We start from the raw sequence: 21,018 nt of genomic DNA, 5'->3' as shown, positions 1-21,018 counted from the left end.
GATCCTGTTAAAAACGCGGAGACCTGGGAACCCACACAGGTACACTGAATCAAGCTCAGCAGCAAGGCCCGGAAATCTGCATTCAAAGGTTTGAAACCAGGCTCCACCCAACTCGTCGTCAGTAATTTTGACTCTGAGCTCCAGCTCCTGCTTGAACTTAGGCACTCTGCTGGGCGCAAAGCACCCAGCCACCTGACCTCAGAGCAGCGTGGGCGACACAGGTACTCGCGGTAAAACTGTCTGTTGCGTACTAGCCCTCCCTGCCGTCACAGGCAGACGCCAGCCACTGCCTCCATCAGCCTCCTGGCCCCGCCACGGAATACGCTGTGGAAGCGGGGGCCGGGGGCGGCTCAGCAGCGCCCCCTCGAGGCCAGGGCCCTCCGCAGGCGAGCCGGGCTGCGGTTTCCCTTCTCCGCCCCCGAGCTCCTCCTCCTTCGTCGTAGTCCCGCCCACCTAGGAAGCGACTACTGCGTCTGCACCTTTTTCCTTGTCCCCGCCCCCTATCTAAACCGGATGTTGACTGATTTCCCATAGTGCCTCGCGAGTGGCGGGCATGATAGCGAGGTCTGAAGAGTTGCTTGCGAGTTCAAGTCGTCATTGTTGGGGTTGTTCTCTTGCGCTCGGGAGCTGCACAAGATTGGGGCCTGGTCAGTGCTTTGTCTACGGGTGCAATGGCGCTTCTCCGGGGCGTGTGGGGCGTGCTGAGTGCCCTGGGAAAGTCAGGAGCGGACCTCTGTGCGGTTTGTGGAAGTCGACTGCGCTCTCCGTTCAGGTAGGACTGCTTACCTTGCGCCTCGGGAGGCGGCAGGGCTCACGATGCCCTGCAGTTGTAATGTGGAAGCTTTTCTCCGCTTTCTGTTCCCCCAAAAAGGTCAGGGCCACCTTGGTCCTGTGATTCAGACCTCGACCTTGCCAAGGGGATGGTGGCTTTGAGACAAGGCCTCACTCCATCAGTACCCCGTGCCTTGCTTCCGGCCCTCCCCACTGTCTATACTTGGAGCCCGCGGTTTGGCATCCCCCTCGAAGCTCCCAGATTCTCCCGCCTTCGTCTAGGCACTGAGAAGGCGGGGCGCAGGAGCTGGATTATACATATTTTCCTCCACTTTCTGCCCTTCCTAGAAAGTAAGGGCTTGGAGACTTCAGTTTTACAAGCTCCTCCATCTGGCTGGGACAGGATTTTAATATCACTAGCTGTCTAATCGAAGGTGTTAGATAGCATCTTGATGACATCTCATTTGATATCTGTGTTCATATACATGTGAATATGAGCACCTAAATGCTTATTAACATTTGTTTTCTTTTTATTTGTACGTAGTTTTGCGTATGTACCAAGATGGTTTTCATCCACCCTGAGTGGTTTTCCAAAGAAGCCTATGACTTCATACGTTCGATTTTCTAAAGAACAGCTACCCATATTTAAAGCTCAGAACCCAGGTAAGGAGTTTTGGGCTTTGTACTCTTCTCTTATGTAATATAGAGGCCACTAAGCAGTTAAACTGCAAACTTAATATTCATTACCAAAGCATTCAGTGACGGCAAAACGTAACCATTCTGTGTGATGGTCTGTAAAACAGCAGATGTATTTTTTTACCAAACAAAAATGTCTTATTATTTTTGCTTTTCAGGGCCAAACCCTAAGGCATATGGAGGCTCCCAGGTTAGGGGTCCAATCAGAGCTACAGCTGCCGGCCTACACCACAGGCACAGCAACACAGGGTCCGAGCTGTGTCTTCAACCTACACCGCCGCTCACAGCAGCACCAAATCCATAACCCACTGAGCGAGGCCAGGGATCCAACCACAACCTCATGGTTGCTGATCGGATTTGTTTCCTCTGCACCACTACGGGAACCCCAAAAAAGTATTTTTAGAATAGCATCAGGTAGAGTGGAAAACAGCCAGGAAAAAGAATGAAAAACCAAAATTTGGGGCCTAGTTGCCATTAGTCTAGAGGACCATTGATGAATCATTTTACCTCTGGCTTAGCTCCTTCTGCCAGTGGGAATTGTTAATGAAGTTGAAATGAAATAACTTATGTGGATGTGTTAATGTAAACTTTAAAGCTCTATACAAATTACTGTTGATTTCAAGAGCTTTGGGAGTTGCTGTTGTGGCGCAGTGATTAATGAATCCTACTAGGAACCATGAGGTTTGGTCCCTGCCCTTGCTCAATGGGTTAACGATCCGGCGTTGCTGTGAGCTGTGGTGTAGGTTGCAGACACGGCTCGGATCTGGCGTTGCTGTGGTTCTGGCATAGGCTGGTGGCTACAGCTCCAATTTGACCCCTAGCTTGGGAACCTCCATATGCCGCGGGAGCGGCCCAAGAAATAGCAAAAAGACAACAAAAGAGCTTTTTCACTGAAAGTTTTTATCTTTAGTTCCTGGAAAATTTCCAATTAGGAGGTTTGTTGACTACTTGAAAGGCTATGGATCATTATTTGGTTTATAGTGTAAAGATAATGATTAAACTAGTAATAGCTGGAGTTTCCAGTCATGGCTCAGTGGTTAACAAATCCGACTGGGAACCATGAGGTCGCCGGTTGGATCCCTGGCCTTGCTCAGTGGGTTAAGGATCTGGTGTGAGCTGTGGTGTAGGTCTCAGACAAGGTTCGGCTCTGGAGTTGCTGTGGCTGTGGTGTAGGCCAGCGGCTACAGCTCCAATTAGACCCCTAGCCTGGGAACCTCCATATGCCTCGGGTGCCGCCCCAGAAAATACAAAAAAGGACAAAAAAAAAAAAAAAAAAAAGGAAATGGGGAATAATGAATTGGTTTTAGAATGGTTTGTCTGCAAATTGTATTTCTATAACTGAAATACAAGGTAGTGTTATATAAATCAAGACTGTATTTTGTTGTTTAGTCAGGTTTTATGAACTTGATAATTCCTGAAAGACTTGAGAAAAATGTTTTGATTGAAATATGAAGTAAAAAACTTGTAGGCATTGATTACCCAATTGCTTAAACTGATCATTCTGAGAATCATTTTGGTGGTAAGTGATATACTCCTTAATTATTAGATAATAGACTTTAACAATGTTAGATATGGAGTTCCCGTCATGGCCCAGTGGAAACGAATACAACTAGGAACCATGAGGTTGCAGATTCAATCCCTAGCCTTGCTCAGTGGGTTATGGATCTGGCGTTGCCACGAGCTGTGGTGTAGGTTGCAGATGCGGCTTGGATCTGGCGTTGCTGTGGCTCTGGCGTAGGCTGGCAGCTATAGCTCCGATTAGACCCTAGCCTGGGAACCTCCATATGCCACAGGTACGGCCCTGAAAAGCAAATAAAAAAAAGTTAAGTAAAATTTAAATTATTATGTTTAAATTAGTTTAGAGAAAAGCTAAATTATTGTATTAAGTTGTGTGTGGTATAGAGATGTCCATCAAAATGCTTTTATAACTAATGAATTATGCTTTCCTAGAAGTCTTTTAGAAATTGATCCTGAGACATAAAATTGTGACATCAGTTTTCACTTTATTTCATTCCACAGATGCAAAAAATTCAGAACTAATTAAAAAAATTGCTGAGCTGTGGAGGGAACTTCCTGATTCAGAGAAAAAGGTAAGTCTATAGGTTTTCAACATTGTTGATTGGTTATTCTGCAGTAAGAACAATTGTCATGTTCTTTAAGGGACTAGATGACTCAGAATTTTTTTAACATCCATTATCTTCAAAGGAACTTCATACCTTCATACCATGTAAATAATGAGCATATGGATGTATGGGTTTGGATGTAATGATGAAGGGTCGGCAGCAATTTGAAGTTGGAGTCTAATTGCTGGATTCTCACCTTGGTTATCATGTGTATGAAAAATATGTGGGAGGTCCCATTGTGGCTCAGTGGGTTTAAGAACCTGACTAGTATCCATGAGGATGCTGGTTTGATCCCTGACCTCACTCAGTGGGTTAATGATCTGGTGTTGCCGCAGGCTGCACCTCAGATCAGGTGTTGCTGTGGCTATGGCATAGGCTGGCAGCGGCTACTCCAATTAGACCCCCAGCCTGGGAACGTCCATATGCCTTGGGGGTAGCCCTAAAAAGAAAAAAGAAAAGAAAAAGAAAAATGTGAATTATGTGATTCACATAGCACATTTTCTGTGGTTCTGTCTTTCTGAAGTTTCTCAGTTGTCTTTCCCTGATAGATGTGCTATGTTTAATTAACCAGCAACAATTTACTGACTTCTTATTTGGGTTTTTTTATTATAGATATATGAAGATGCTTATAGGGCAGACTGGCAGGTGTACAAAGAAGAGGTAAACAGAATTCAAGAACAGCTAACTCCAAGTCAAATGGTATCTTTGGAAAAAGAAATCATGCAGAAACGTTTAAAAAAGAAAGCGTTAATCAAAAAGAGAGTGCGTAAGATTAAAATTTTCTTTTCCTTTGATAAAGAACTCAAATATATATACATACATATATATGTTAATATGTTTTTCTCTCATGTTGATGATATGATGGAATGTCATCAAGTGTATTTCAGTTAGGGAAAAAATAGGATAGTTTTCGGAGTTCTGTCATGGCTCAGCAGTAAGGAACCCAGCTAATATCCATAATGATGTGGGTTCGATTTCTGGTCTTGCTCAGCGAGTTAAGGATCTGGCATTGCCATGAACTGTGGTGTAGGTCACAGACTAAGCTGTGGTATAGGTTGTAGACAAAGCTCAGATCCTGCTTTGCTGCGGCTGAGGCATAGGCTGGCAGCTGCAGCTCCGACTTGGCCCCTAGCCTGGGAACTTCCATATGCCATGGGTGTGGCCTTAAAAAGAGAAAACAGGAGTTCCCGTCATGGTGCAGTGGTTAACGAATCCGACTAGGAACCATGAGGTTGCGGGTTCGGTCCCTGCCCTTGCTCAGTGGGTTAACGATCCGGCGTTGCCATGAGCTGTGGTGTAGGTTGCAGACGTGGCTCGGATCCCGCGTTGCTGTGGCTCTGGCCTAGGCCCGTGGCTACAGCTCCGATTCAACTCCTAGCCTGGGAACCTCCATATGCCGCGGGAGCGGCCCAAGAAATAGCAAAAAAAAAGACAAAAAAAAAAAAAAAAAAGAGAGAAAACAAACAAAAAAGTAGGATAGTTTCCTTATGCCACTAACATCACCTGCCTTTGAGTCTCTTTTGAAAACCCTTTTTGCTACTTTTGGGTATATCCGAATTTAGGACATTTAGTTAAGACTGGTTTGAATGATGCAGGAACAGTTATGAAACAGCCAAATGAAGAATAGCAAGAATCCTTGCTTCTGGGTCTTGACTAGAATAACCTACTGATTTGAATTGTTCTGTAGGTAATGGTGAATTTGATTCTGAATATTGCTGATAGACTGAATTCATGAACTCATCAATGTTTAAAAAGTGCCTGTTGTATCTAATCAAATAAGGAATGCTTGGAGTTCCTGCTGTATTCAAGGGTTAAGGATCTGGTGGCTTGCTGCAGCTGTGGTGTAAGTGATGTAGGTTGCAGCTGCAGTTTGGATTTGATCCCTGGCTCAGGAACTTCCGTGTGCTATGGGTGTGGCCAGAAAAAACAAACAAGGCCAATTAAGGAGTGCTTTTAGGATGAAATATATTTTTTTCTTATTAAAAACTCCATGTGCGGAGTTCCTTTATGGCTCAACAGGTTAAGGACCTGGTGTTGTCATTGCTGTGACATGGATTGATTCCTAGCCCGGAAACTTCCGCATTGAGGGGCACAGCCATAAATAAAAAATCATACCTAACAGTTTCCAGCTTAAGGTATTAATCCATTTGAATTTCATTGTTTGAAAGTTAGACTACATCTTTCTAGTATTAGGTGTGAGATGATGAACTTGCATAGAAAATGGTCATCAGAGTTAAAACTATTTCTCTTGAAAAGTGGATTCCAGCCTTTAATGTGAGATGCTAGGATCTCCCTGATCCAGCACTCAGGTCAAGAGCTCACCCAGTTTCAAATTGGTGGTAATAATCTGAGGCTGCTAATCCAGTTAGTAAAAGGAAACCAGAAAAGATAAAAAGATTAAAGGGATAAGAGTGAGAAATAGGGTCTCTGCATAGGGAGGGGTATTTGGAGGGTTGAGAACCAGGGTAACTCTCAGAAAAGGTTACTATCTTTTTAATGCAGCATTAAGAGTGGAGAGGATGTCCTGCTTTGCAGCACTGGGAACTATGTCTAGTCACTTATGATGGAGCATGATAATGTGAGAAAAAAGAACGTATACATGTGTGTGTAACTCGGTCACCTTGCTGTATAGTAGAAAATTGACAGAACACTGTAAACCAGCTATAATGGAAAAAATAATTATATATGAAAAAAAGGTGAAGAGGATGGGCAGATGAAGGGGCAAGGGAAGCATTCTACAAGACCTGTGATTAGGTCTTGGTCTTTAATGAGGACGTGCCTCTGCACGTAAAGTTCACAAGTGTTTCTCAGTTTTTTCTGTCCTTTTTAGATGGTACAGAATGTCTAGAGTGAGCTATAGTTGGGTATTTCCTTTCATTCAGGTCAATTAGGCTCTGATTAGTTGGTTTCTCCTGAGGGTAGGCCATGTTAAGAATGATAAAGTGCTCAGGCATTTCAAAATCAGTTCCTTTTCTTTGTGGAAGCAAGAGGGGATTTTTCTTGATATTTACTGTGGGAATCTGGTTAAGTTCCTGGAGATAATCTCACAATATTGTGAGAGCCTTCCTATGATGTGGGTAACTCAGAGTTGTCCTCATGGAGCCTCCAGCAGTTTGTTAGCTCTAGTTTCCTACCCAGTTTCCATTCATGAGTCTGCTTCCTAAACCTTGACTCCCTGTGTTCACCTGTTTCTGTCTCTCCAGTCTTTGGGGCAGCAGTTTGCCTTGTGTCCTTCTCTTTTCTCTGGATTTAAGAGTTGTTGGTTTTCCAGTCTGTTCAACTTTATACTTGTTAGAATTAAGATAAGCGGTGACTTTTAAACTCCTTACATTTGGAACCGGAAAGCTGAAGCCTGAATTTTATCTCCCTTAGACTTCCATTCTCTCTCGCTGTTGGAATTTTTCTTCCCATTAGATTACCAGTTTCAACTAGTCAGAGATTAGGTGAGAAGTGGGAACTGGGAAGTTGCAAGTGAAGCACCTAGGAAGCACCAAGGAGAGAAATCTAGCAGTAGCTCTAGAACTAAAGTGGGAAAATGCATAGCTAAGTTGTAAAATGCCTAGTTCCTGGCGGAGAGGTTCAGGTTGGGAAAAAAGTAAATCAGAGGAGCCCAGCTTTTACTTATGAATGAAAGTTGGGTTTGTTTATTGACTGTAATCAGTTGCCATTAAAAGCCACATCATTTTGGAGTTCCTTTGTGATGCAGTGGGTTAAGGATCTGGCATTGTTGCTGCTGTGGCGCAGGTTTGATTCTTGGCCTAGGAACTTCCACATGCCACAGACGTGGCAAAAAAAAAAAAAAAAGCAACATCATTTTATAAGTTACTGTCTAAATTTAGAAACTAAATAGGTTAGGATGATGTAATATCCCTCATTAGATGGTATATCTCCCTCTCCCCAACCCCTTTTAATGTCTAGTAAAAATAATTAAAACTCAACACATCTATTGAGGGTTAAAGGTTGAGAGACAGGCAGGGAAGGAAATTAAATAAGAGCTTATTAAACAGATAATGTAATGTTCTTGAGTTGTGATGGAGGCAGGTACTGCTTTGGCCAAGAAGATAGTGGTGTGCTATAAGGATGAAACAGATTGTTCTGTCTTTTTTTTTAAAAGAATTTTGTACATATGTTCTCTGTTACTCCAATCATGGAGACCATAAAAATAATATGCAAAGGAAATGTTTTTTGTTTTATTTTGTTTTTTGTCTTTTTTTGCCTTTTCTAGGGCCGCTCCCATGGCATATGGCGGTTCCCAGGCTAGGGGTCGAATCAGAGCTGCAGCCACCGGCCTACACCAGAGCCACAGCAATGCGGGATCTGAGCCGCATCTGCGACCTACACCACAGCCCACGACAATGCTCCTTAACCCACTGAGCAAGGGCAGAGATCGAACCCATAACCTCATGGTTCCTAGTCGGGTTCATTAACCACTGCGCCATGACGGGAACTGCAGGAAATGTTTTTGTATGAAAAATAACTCAAAAGCTATTAGAATTCTCAAAACTATACTATCAGAAATTCTTAGAGTTCCCGTGTGGTGTTGTCAGTGCTGTGGCTTTGGTTATAGCTGTGGTACAAGTTCAGTCCCTGGTCCAGGGACTCCTCCATGCCGTAGATATGGCCAAAACAAAGAGTGTGACCTCTAAGAAGGAACAATCACATACTTCATGTAAGAATCGTAATGTTTGGAGTTCCCGTCATGGCGCAGTGGAAGTGAATCCAACTAGGAACCGTGAGGTTGCAAGTTTGATCCCTGGCCTCTCTCAGTGGTTTAAGGACCTGGTGCTGCCATGAGCTGTGGTGTAGGTCGGATCTGGCTCAGATCTGGCATTGCTGGGCTGTGGGTGTGGCCAGCAGCTACAGCTCCAATTTGACTCCTAGCCTGGGAACTTCCATATGCCGCGAGTGAGTGGGGCCCTAAAAAGACCAAAAAAAAAAGAAGAAGAAGAAAAATAATGTTGCTTTAGGAGTTCCCATCGTGGCGCAGTGGTTGACGACTCCGACTAGGAACCATGAGGTTGCGGGTTCGAGCCCTGCCCTTGCTCAGTGGGTTAAGGATCCGGCGTTGCCGTGAGCTATGGTGTAGGTCGAAAACGGGGCTTGGATCCCGCGTTGCTGTGGCTCTGGCGTAGGCCGGCGGCTACAGCTCCGATTGGACCCCTAGCCCAGGAACCTCCATGTGCCATGGGAAGCAGCCCTAGAAAAGGCAAAAAGACGGGAAAAAAAAAATAATAATAACGTTACTTTAAAGGACATGCTGAAATGCGTAGTAGTGAATAAAGTTTCTGCAGGTAAAATTAAGCGTCATAGAAGTTAAAGCTTTATCTCACTCTTCCATTTTTATTACTCTAGGAATTAACAATGCTTGGAAAACCAAAAAGACCTCGATCAGCTTATAACATTTTTATTGCTGAACGCTTTCAGGAAGCTAAGGATGGTCCATCACAGGTAAAACAGAATTGTTTGTTTTTTAAATATTTGTTTATTCCAATTTTTAAAATAACTGGACAGGAAATTTTAGGGCTGCCATACAGTAAGTAGTGAAGAAAAGTAGTGAATTACTATAAACAAATACTACATACAAGTAAGGCCCTCTTTCTTGACTCTTATATGTAATTGCCTATATATATATATATATATATAGTCAACTTTTTGTATTTAAAAACAAAATTTTAAGATTTATAGGAGTATTAAAAGTTTTGAATAGTTTTCTTATCCAGCAGTTCTTAACTGTCAAAATCACTGGGAAAGAAAGAAAACAGAGGTATAATATTTTGTACTGGGATTTGGGTGTAACCTATGGCTTCGTATTCTTTTTTGGCTTTTTGCCTTTTCTGGGGCCGCTTCCTCGGCATATGGAGGTTCCCAGGCTAGGGGTCCAATCGGAGCTGTAGCCACCAGCCTACGCCAGAGCCACAGCAACGCGGGATCCAAGCCCCGTCTGCGACCTACACCATAGCTCACGGCAACACCGGATCCTTAACCCACTGAGCAAGGCCAGGGATCGAATCCGCAACCTCATGGTTCCTAGTCGGATTCGTTAACCACTGCGCCACAATGGGAACTCCCATGGCTTCATATTCTTTAAAAAATAAAATTTTTTCAGTTATGCCCATGAGTATTACTATAGTAATGCCATATTAATGTGTAGAAAGGAAAAAAAAAGCTTGTCATTCTTGCTATGGCTCAGTCTTTCTTTATTTCCTCCTTAGAAGCTCCAAATTGGCAATTATATTTTTCTTTTTATATTATGCCGTGGTAAGAAAAGTTGTCTGCCCAGATTCCTTACTCTTGTCAATCTGAAATGAAGGTTTTTGCCACTGTCTCTTTGGATATTTGTAGTTCATTCACAAAGATTAAATAGTGTATATGTATGTGATGTACTTTTTTCCTACATATATACTTTCACTGATTACTCCTCTTGGGATTTTAAATTTACTTTCCATGGCGCTGCATTACTGAGAAAGCAGGCCTATTTATTTTTTTAGTTGGAATTTTCTCAGTCACAGTGTATCTTGGATTTAGTTTTCTTATTAGTATAAGGTTATGTGCTAGAGAATCCTCTCAATCAGTGGTTCTCAACTACTGACTACACCTTCGAATCATCTGTAAGCTTCATGGCTAGGTCTTATCCCTGGAAATTAAAATTAACTTGATTGTATCATTTTTATTCATGTAAGAATACTGATTATACATCCTCATAGTTTAAAAAATCAAAATAAGATTTAAGAAAGATAGTAGTTTTTACCATACTCTCATATTCCTTACTCCAGAAGCAGTTATGTTCTGTTTTAGTTGATTCTTGTATTTACTTCCATATGTCTAAATAATGTTCTTATATTGTTACTTCTTAATTTTTTAAAAAAAATTCTAATAATTACCTATATTTTAGACATTACCTCTCACTACTTAAGATGAACATTTGGAGTTCCTGTTGTGGCGCAATGGTTAACAAATCCAACTAGGAACCATGAGGTTGCGGGTTCCGATCCCTGGCCTTGCTCAGTGGGTTAAGGATCTGGTGTTGCCGTGAGCTGTGGTGTAGGTTGCAGACGCAGCTGAGATCCCGAGTTGCTATGGCTCTGGTGTAGGCCAGTGGCTATAGCTCCGATTCTATCCTTAGCCTGGGAAACTCCATATGCCCGCAGGAGTGGCCCGAGAAATGGCAAAAAGACCAAAAAAAAAAGATGAACATTTAACTTTTTCTCATTCCACTGTTCACATTTCTATCACTCTGCCTCCCAATAGTAAGTGTGATTTTGGTTAGATCTTCTTTTTTTTTTTCTTTCAATTTTTAAATTAAAGTATAGTTGATTTATAATGTGCCAGTTTCTGCTGTACAGAAAAGTGACTCAGTCATACATATACACACATATATATATTCTTTTTTTTAATATTATTTTCCATCATGATCTGTCCCAGGAGATTAGCTATAGTTCCCTGTGCTGTACTGTAGGATGTTATTTATTGGTTAGATCAGTATCAAGTACTTATTATGATAATGTAAACTCTACTCATAGCTGAGCTGTTCCATTTGCTATGATCATTTTTACTTTCTTGCAAAATTTACTTTCTCTGAGATTGATTGTCTTTTTTTGTTTATAATTTGCTTAGTTTTTTACATAATAAACTATCAGTAATTCAACCCAAACTCTTGAATTTTTACCAGCTTCGAGTACACTTAGATACGTTTTAGATATTCTTTCAATTTCAGTCTGAAACCTCTGATTTGTTGGTAGTTTGGTTGCCTTCTATGCCTAGTGCAGAGCTGACATGCTGGGGTGCTTTTGTTTCTTCTTTTGTCTTTCTTGGTTTATTAATTCTGTTAATAGTATCTTCCCCAGTAAGAGTACATGTGAGGTTAAGTTTTGAGTTCTTACATGTCTAAAAATGTCTCTACTTATATTGTTTGATAGTTTTATTTGACGTAGAATTCTAAGGTGGAAATTAGGTTCTTTAAAAAAAAAAAAAAAATTGGGGGAAGTTCCCGTCGTGGTGCAGTGGTTAATGAATCTGACTAGGAACCATGAGGTTGCGGGTTCGATCCCTGGCCTTGCTCAGTGGGTTAAGGATCCGGCATTGCTGTGAGCTGTGGTGTAGGTTACAGACGCAGCTCGGATCCCGCATTGCTGTGGCTCTGGCGCAGGCCAGTGGCTATAGCTCCGATTCCACCCCTAGCCTGGGAACCTCCATATGCCGCAGGAGTGGCCCAAGAAAAGACAAAAAGACCAAAAAAAAAAAAAAAAAAAAAAAAAAAAAAAAAAAAAAAAATTAATTTTTCAAATAAATTTTAAAAATACACTCCTTGTAAGTTCCATTTGTGACTTAGCGGTTAATGAACCCAACTAGGATCCATGAGGATGTGGGTTCAATCCCTGGCCTTGCTCAGTGGGTTAAGGATCCAGCATTGCCGTGAGCTGTGGTGTAGATCACAGAAGCAGCTCAGATGTGGTGTTGCTGTGGCTGTGGCGTAGGCTGGCAGCTGTAGCTCTGATTCGACCCCCAGCCTGGGAACTTCCATGTGCCATGGATTTGGTCCTAAAAAGAAAAAAAAAAAAAAATACTCCTTTTCTCTTAAAGCTTTTAAAACTGCTTTTGAGAAGTATAAAGCTGTTTTGATTGTTGGTCTTTTGAATGTGGTCTGGTTTCTTTTTTTCTCCCCTTCTCTCCTTTATTCAAACCATCTGGAACACTTGTTATATGCATCTTCTGAACTGGTCCTCTGATTTTCTTAATGTTTCTGAATTGTTTTCTCTTACCCTTTTTTGCTTTTCTCTCTGAGATATATCTCCTGTTTTCAGCATGTTACCATTGCTCCCAACTTTACTGGGTATCCACAGAGTAAATACTTTACCCTTTAGAGAGGATGGATATCATGTTCTCTGCCCATGGTGGGAATCTAACCTTTTTTAAACAGACCTTCAGTGGGTCTTCATATTTTAGCCTGATCTTTACCTCTGTTTTTTACTTACCTATCTGGTGCTGTAATTCCTAAACTATTCAGAAATTCCGCATTGCAAATCAATTTGCCTTTTTGGCTTTCCCCACTGCCAGTTTGGTTATCAGCTTTTTGTTTTGGTTGTGCCCTCTACTGTTGTTTGTCCATGTGACTTTTATACCTTAGGCAATTTTAGCTGTTTAATTTTTTTATATATATATAATGTATTCTTAACAGTTCTAAAGGTTAGGAAGTCCAAGAATAAGGCACCATCATGGTGAGGGCCATCTTCTGGTTCATAGATGGCACCTTCTCACTGTGTCCTAACGTGGTGGAAGGGCTCATTTAATGGGGTTTTAGGAGGGAGCAAAAGTAAATATCTTTCTGTCTCTAATTTTTTTCATGAATTAATTTTATGTGAAAGGTAGATTATTTATGCATACAACTTCATAAATTATTATTCAGCTCATTGAATATGAATCTTTATGGATTAAATATAAACAAAAAGATAAATTATGAAAGAATCAAGAGCTTTAAGGCATTTCTTTCCAAAGCTAAAAGAACTCTTATTTTGTGAATAACTGTCCCTGAATATATTAAATGTGTTTATAAAAGTAAGTTTAAAATATTGAAAATGTAATGGTTATGTAGGCTTGGATACTATCTGATACCTCTGTATTTGTACTCAGGAAAAAAGAAATCAGTCAAAGTTCTGGTCAGAATAGTAAAAGTTCGTGGTTTTAACTCTTTTCCTTAAAATCACTGATAATATCCTCTTAGCTTTAAACAGATACTTTTCAAACCATATCCCTCTTACATTCTTTTTTTTTTTTTTTTTTTTTGTCTTTTTTGTCTTTTTTGCTATTTCTTGGGCCGCTCCCGCGGCATATGGAGATTCCCAGGCTAGGGGTCCAATCGGAGCTGTAGCCACCGGCCTACGCCAGAGCCACAACAACGCGGGATCCAAGCCGCGTCTGCGACCTACACCACAGCTCACGGCAACACCGGATCCTTAACCCACTGAGCAAGGCCAGGGATCGAATCCGCAACCTCATGGTTCCTAGTTGGATTCGTTAACCACTGCGCCATGACAGGAACTCCACATTCTTTTTCTTCCATTCCTATATCTCTGCCCTTCATTCTCCACCCACCCATTTCCCCCTTCAATCTTTGATCTCTCGTAGCAACAACACAGGCTGTGTGAGGTGTACTCACTCTCCTCTCTGCTTCTCCTCCATCTGTGGGATTCTTGCATCCTTTTAATTTTATAGATGAAGAACCAAGCCTAAGGGAGGTAATATGACTTCTTCAAAGTCACATAATTAAGTTCAAATAAGTAGAATAAGAACTGGTGTTGGATTGTTCCTCTATGACTACACTTAAACATGTTGGCACAGATTTTAGAATAAAACATTAATCCACGGAGAAGAAATAAAAACAGCTAGTATTTGAAATAGTCTGTGACAGCGTATAGTTTATACTTGCATATTAATATTTCTGAATCCAAAAGATAAATACCTGCACAGCAAAAGGAACCATCAACAAAATGAAAAGCCATTGTACCAAATGGGAGAAAATATTTGCACATGATATAAAGAACTCATACAACTGACTCATTTGCAGAAAAACTCAATCTGGTTAAAAAATGAGGAAAAGTGTGGCTGTGGCGTAGGCTGGCATCTGTAGCTCCAATTGGACCCCTAGCCTGGGAACTTCCATATGCTGTGGGTGTGGCCCTGAAAAGAAAAGAAAAAAAAAAAAAGAGCAAAAGATCTGAATAGACAGTTTTCCAAAGAAAACATACAGATGGCCAATAGATATGAGAAAAGGTGCTCAACATCAATATCAGGAAAATATAAATCAAAACTACAATGAGGAGTTATCCTGTGATGCAGTGGGTTAGGAATCCAGTGTTGTCACTGCAGCAGCTTGGGTCACTACTTGGCATGGGTTTGATCCCTGGCCCGGGAACTTGCACATGCTGTGGGATGGCCAAATAAATGAAAAGGAAAAAAAAAATCTGCAGTGAGATATCACCTCATAACTGTTAGAATGGCTAGTATCAAAAAGACAAGAATTCCTGGAGTTCCCATCATGGCTCAATGGAAACAAATCTAATATCCATGAGGACGCAGGTTCAATCCCTAGCTTCCCTCAGTGGGTTAAGGATCTGGCGTTGCCATGAGTCGAAGATGCGGCTATGGGTTGAAGATGCGGCTCGTATCTGGCATGGCTGTGGTGTAGGCCGGCTGTGGTGTTGACCCCTAGCCTGGAAACCTCCATATGCTGTGGGTGCACCCCCCCCAAAAAAAAGACAAGAATTGCCACTGTGGCTCAGTGGGGTTAATGATCTGGCTAGTTTCTCTGGAGGTGCCAGACCCACAGCCCGGTGGGTCTGTGGGCAGTAGGTTAAGGATGGGGCATTAGGTTAAGGATGGGGCATTACTGCAGCTGTGGTGTAGCTGGCTTGGGTTTGATTCTTGGCCTGGGAACTTCCATGTGCCGTGTGGGTGGCTGAAAAAGAAAGAAAAAAAAGAAAAGAGATCAGAGTTCCCTAGTGGCTTAGCAGGTTAAGGATTTGGCATTGTCATTGCTGTGGATCAGATAGCTGCTATGGTGCAGGTTTGATCCCTGTCCCAGGAACACTGCATGGTGTGAGCATGACCAAAAATCAAAAAAGAAAAGGAAGAAAAAGACAAGTAACAAGTGTGTGAAGATGCAGAGAAATGGGAACCCTTATTCACTCTTCGTGGAACTATAAATTCATGCAGCCACTGAAGACAATCTGGAAGTTCTTCAAAATTAAAAAGAGAACTACTATATGATTCGTCATTTCTTTTTTGGATGGTTTTGTTTTAAGAAGATGAAAACACTAACTCAAAAATATATAAATACCCTCATGTTCATTGCCACTCTGTTTGCTGTAGCCATGACATGGAAGCAATCTTAAGCGTTCATTGATAAACGAATGGATAAAGAAAATGTATGTGCAGTGGAATATTATTCAGCCATTTATAAATAAGGGAATCTTGCCATTTGTGACTACATGAATGTTCCTTGAGAATATTATGCAAAGTGAAAGAAGTCAGAGAAAGAAACATAAGTCCCAGAGATGTAATTTACAATGTAGTGACTGTAGTTAATGCAGTATAGCATATTTGAAAGTTATTAAAGAGTAGACCTTAAAAGTTCTCATGCCAAGAAAAAAACTATGTAAGGTAGATGAATGTTAACTAGATTTACTGTGATCATTTTGAAATATATACAAATATTTAATCATTATGTTGTATACCTGAAATCAATAAAATGTATGTGGAGTTCCCATTGTGGCTTAACAGGTTAAGGACCTGACATTGTCTCTGAGGATGCAGGTTCAATCACTGGTCTTGCTCAGTGGGTTAGGGATCTGATATAAGCACAAGCTGCAGCATAAGGTGCACATGAGGCTCAGATCTAGTGTTGCCGTGGCTTTGGTATAGGCCTCAGCCTCAACCTGTAACTTCAGTTTGACCCCTAGCTAGGGTCAAATAAAAAATAGGTAAAAAATAAGATAATGTATGTCAGCTATATCTCACTTTTTTTTTTCTTTTTTTTTTTTTTTTTTTTTTTTATGGCTTTTTAGGACCGCACTCATGACACATGGAGGTTCCCAGGCTAGGGGTCAAGTCAGAGCTGCAGCCTCTGGCCTACATACACCACAGCCATAGCAATGTAGGATCCAAGCCACGTCTGCGACCTACACCATAGCTCATGGCAACGCCAGATCCTTAACCCACTGAGCGAGGCCAGGGATTGAGCCCACAACCTCATGGTTCCTAGTGGATTCCACTGCACCATGACGGGAACTCCATATCTCACATTTTTTATTTTTATTTTTATTTTTATTTTTTTGTCTTTTTGCCTTTTCTAGGGCCGCTCCTGTGGCATATGGAGGTTCCCAGGCTAGGGGTCGAATCGGAGCTTTTGCTACTGGCCTGTGTCAGAGCCACAGCAACACGGGATGCGAGCTGCGTCTGCTACCTATACCACAGTTCATGGCAACGCCGGATCCTTAACCCACTGAGCAAGGCCAGGGATCGAACCTGCAACTTCATGATTCCTAGTTGGATTCGTTAACCACTGTACCATGACAGGAACTCCTCACATTTTTAAAATGTAGCTTTTTAAATATCTTCATACCATTCATTTTTGTACTTTTTTTTTTTTTCTTTTTATGGCTGCATTTGTGGCATATGGAAGTTCCCAGGCTAGGGATCCAACCGGAGCTGCAGCCACTGGCCTATGCTGCAGCTAACAGCAACACTAGATCCTTAACTTGCTGAGCCACAATGGGATATCCCATTTTTGTACACTTTTACAGTTTAATAGTTTTTTTTACTTAGGAAAAATTTTAAGAAATGATACATCTTTGCCTGTGATTCTTGATATATGAGTTTTTGTTGTTGGAATGAATAATAAAAGTATCTATAATCACTAAAATTCCTATATCTGGTACTTAAAGCTGTTATTTTACAGGTAAAGCTGAAAACTATAAATGAAAACTGGAAAAATCTCTCTAGTTCTCAAAAGCAAGTAAGTAGTATGATTTTAATTTCAAGTGTGTACTTAGAATCTATGAAAATATATTAGGGCAAGGCTTGATTCATATAAGAACAACCTTATATTACACAGTTAAAGTATTTTAAAGTTATTTTCATATTCTTAGAACCAGTTTGGCTTTTTTCTTTTAGTAGTTTTGGACTGCAAATAAAATTAGTATTTAAAACAGTGTCACTTATAACTTAGTGTCACTGGATACAGTGACAGTCACATCCTGCTCCTGCTCCTTTTCCACACTCCAAGCCTTGAAATTGTAACAACTTCATTAATAGTTAAAAAGCTTTATCTCTTCCTTTTTCTCCTCTAATTTTTATATCACAAAAACATTCTTTTCCAATCCCCCTTTATACATGGAGAATAGTATGGTCATTTCAAGAGTATATGTAGGAAAGCATGCCAGAAGTTAACTGCAAAGATTCCTCTAAAGAAATAATTTTAACGGTTATGCTTTTTCTCAGGTATATATTCAACTTGCTGAAGATGATAAAGTTCGTTATTATAATGAAATGAAATCTTGGGAAGAACAAATGGTTGAAGTTGGGCGAAACGATCTTATACGTCGCTCAATGAAACATTCAGCAAAGAAAGACACTGAGGAGTGTTGAAATAGAAGGTTGAGCTATGTTCGTAATGGATAGACACGAGAAACCAATTAGGTCTCAATACCTGAAGCTGTTGTAAAATTAGAAAGGATAAAGTTGGTAAACATTTTATATTTAATTCCTTTTCTTTAGCCTATGGACTTTTGCCAGCCAGTTCAATACATAGGTATTGATGTCTTACTTTGGAAAACCCAAACAGAAAAGAATTTATGCAGAATTTATTTTGTGTTTAGGAACCACTAAGCATCAGAATAATTCATGAAATGTAGCAGTGAATCGTTTTACCTTTGTTAAAGGTAAATCAGACTGTGAAGACTTTTTATACTTGATGGCTATGGAAAGAGTATTCTTGTTTCCTTATATTATGGAGGCAAGTTTCCTATTCAAAAATGTTTCAAATTTTGTAGAAGCCATAGTGTTCTATGATATAATTGTGTATTTTTAAAAGAGCATCCAGAACTCATCTTGGTAAATTCCAAATCCTAGGTATAATTCATGTTGTAGTCAGAGTCGATGGTTGTATGTGGAAAGGATTGCTGGTGCAACTTTTATAAAAGTGAGAGATTTATAACCCTTTTCTTCATCATCTTTTTTCCTATAGTACAAACTAAAAAATTATGTACCAAATCTATGCGTAATGTTTTATATTGCAGAGAATAAAAATGTAAGTGTTTCCTAATTATATGTTTAAAGGTGAAACATTTATTTTACAGCTTTCTGGGGTTTTATTAAGATTTTCAAGGCACATGAAAGTTAATATGAAATTCAGTGTCCATAAATTAAGTTTTATTGGAACACAGCCATACTTATTCTTTTACTCATTGTTTATGGCTGCTTTTGTGCTGACAGAGCTGACTAGTTGCTACGAGATGCATAGCCTGCAAATACTGACCCATATAGTGTGGGATGAGATTCTCTTAAATTAGGGCTTAGTATAATGATCCTTATGAGTATTCCAGTTAGCACCCTGCCATCTTTTAGCATTTGTTTATCCTCTTAGGAAAGTCAAGCAGAGTCAAAATTCACACTACCTTTTTGAGCAAAATAATTCAACTGTCAGCATCAGTTCGTAAGAATAGGATAACTCACTTTAAGTTTATATTATGTAAGGTATGGGAGTTCCTGCTGTGGCACAATGGATTAATGGTCCAGCTTGTCTCTGGTTCAGTGCAGGTTCCATCCCTAGCCTGGCATAGTGGGTTAAGGATCCAGCTTTGCCACAGCTGTGGCTTGGACCTGATCCCGGGAACTTCATATGCCACAGGTAGAGATATTATGCAAAAAAAATTGTATATTTTAGATCACCAGAAATGAAGGTTTTTGTTCTTTGTGGATAGGAAATAAGTACAAAGTCGTGAAAAAAATGACTGAACTTGGCAAAGGTAGGGACCATAGAGAAAAATATAGCTTAAGAGGAAGCCTAAGATTTACATAAAGTTGGGTGTTTTCACACAACTTTCCCCTGTTGCTGGGAATACAGGATAAAATTTGCCATTGGGTCAGTGAGCACCATGAGTCTGAGGCTAGAGTATTTTGGGGAGGAAGGGTTAGGGAAGAAAAGGACATGTGCTAATGTCTATCACAAGCTTTTTCTCAGTTAGGTTTCCAGGAGAGAATTAAGTCCTAATTCCCTGATGGTACTAATTTTGGTATGATCCTTTGGAGAATGGGAGGAATAATCACTCAAATCATTTACTGTGTTCTCTGCTTCAGGTGAGCCCAGGGAGCACATAGGAGTCAATGTTTGTGAGGTAGAGAAATGACTTATATAAGCACCTGCAGAACAAATTTAGTATAAAACATATGTTTGCAATTATCTTCAGAGCTCTTTTAGCATTTAACATGAGTGAAAGGAGCTAGAGCAAAATCATTTTATGATAATATTTTCTTTTTCTTTGTTTCTAAAGGAATGTAATCGTTACGACTTTATTAGGACTTCACACCTTTCTTAATAAACCTCAGTACATGTTGAAGACTGGCATGCTGTATATCAAATGCCATCCAGTTTAACATTATACACAAATGTTTTATTGTCATAAAGAATAAGAATTTCCATCAGCAACCAGTGGCTAGTAATATAAAGATTTAACTTTAGACTTTCCTTAAATTAACGCAAACAGAGAAATTGCTGTAAAAGCAAAGGAATAGTGCCAGGGAAAAAGATGCTGAAGAAAGGAAAGCATTGTCTATGCTGTTCTGAGCAGTTGGTCATAAAGAGATGTAAGGAGTTCCCATGTGGCTCATTGGGTTAAGGTTTAGTGTTGTCACTGCCGTTGGTCAGATCAGTGCTGTGGTGTAGGTTTGATCCCTTGCCTGGGAACTTCTGCATGCTGGGCGTGTGGCCAAAAAAAAAGAGGAAGATGTTTATACTTTTGTTCTTTGGAGTACCAATATTGGGTTTTTAAAAAATAATTTGATAACAGGAAAGGAGTATGTGTGATTATTTTACTTTTTGATGTTTAAGGGATATTATGTGCAAATTCAGCCTACTGTAATCATGTGATTTTGCTATTGCTTTTGGCTAACTCCTTTTTTGGAAATGCCGTTTTTTTAAACAAGGCATATACTTTTTAAAATAGTTGCTATGAATGTATAAATTTAAATTTCTGAATTAAAATGATATTATTACAAGTGGAGTTAAAATAACTAGAAAATTGTGTATTGATTTTTCTGACATACTGCACCTAAAACTAATCACCACTAAGTTGTGCCAACAGGTTAGTTATATCATTTAACTATATAAAAACTTCCTGTAGTGTGGCTTCAGTTCCTAGCTCCAGAACTTCTGCATGTTGTGAGTGTGGCCAAAAATCCATTTATAACTTATAGTTGGTCCACTGTATACACAGTTCCTTTACATAGGCATTTCTGCATCTGTGGATTCAGTCAACCATTGGTTATTATAGTACTATCGTACTTACTGTTGAAAAAAGCCTGCATGTTGGTTAGACTTACACAGTTCAAACCCATGTTGTTCAAGGGTCAATTATACATAGTTTTGACACAGTGACCTTTTATTACAGACTGACAGCCATTAGCCTTCACATTAAAAAACTTGATTCGGTTATGCCCATCTCTAAGGTTCTACTTGATTTTTTTTTTGGTTTGTTTTGTTTTTTTGATCTGAAAAGGGGGTGGGATCAAGATGGACTAGGAAGACCCTGAACTAACCTCCTCCTCTGAACACATCAAAAAATACAACTACATATAGAACAATTTTTGCTGAGGGTGAGCCGAAGACTAGCAGAACAGCTCTTGTAAAGAGATTTAGTCAGGATCTTCCTACAGG

At 40.2% G+C, this 21,018-nt stretch overlaps 1 protein-coding gene across 4 annotated transcripts; it reads left to right on the top strand.

Moving 5' to 3' along the window:
* The first annotated feature begins 368 nt into the window (after nt 1-368).
* Nucleotides 369-18,404, top strand: TFAM (transcription factor A, mitochondrial). Of its 4 annotated transcripts, none has more exon segments than NM_001130211.1 (7): nt 369-772; nt 1,316-1,434; nt 3,487-3,557; nt 4,203-4,352; nt 8,943-9,038; nt 17,044-17,100; nt 17,586-18,404. In NM_001130211.1, coding segments are annotated over 7 exon segments (741 nt in total). In that variant the 5' UTR covers nt 369-671; the 3' UTR covers nt 17,733-18,404.
* Nucleotides 18,405-21,018: the final 2,614 nt, after the last annotated feature.

Source organism: Sus scrofa, chromosome 14 (genome assembly GCF_054392235.1).
Source record: "Sus scrofa isolate SSC_HxYL_T2T_F1_AM1 chromosome 14, Sscrofa_HxYL_maternal_Yorkshire_Landrace_v2.0, whole genome shotgun sequence".
In the NCBI taxonomy this organism is placed as follows: domain Eukaryota; kingdom Metazoa; phylum Chordata; class Mammalia; order Artiodactyla; family Suidae; genus Sus; species Sus scrofa.
Note: the sequence above shows the minus strand (reverse complement) of the source record. Positions and strands in the feature narration are given on the sequence as shown.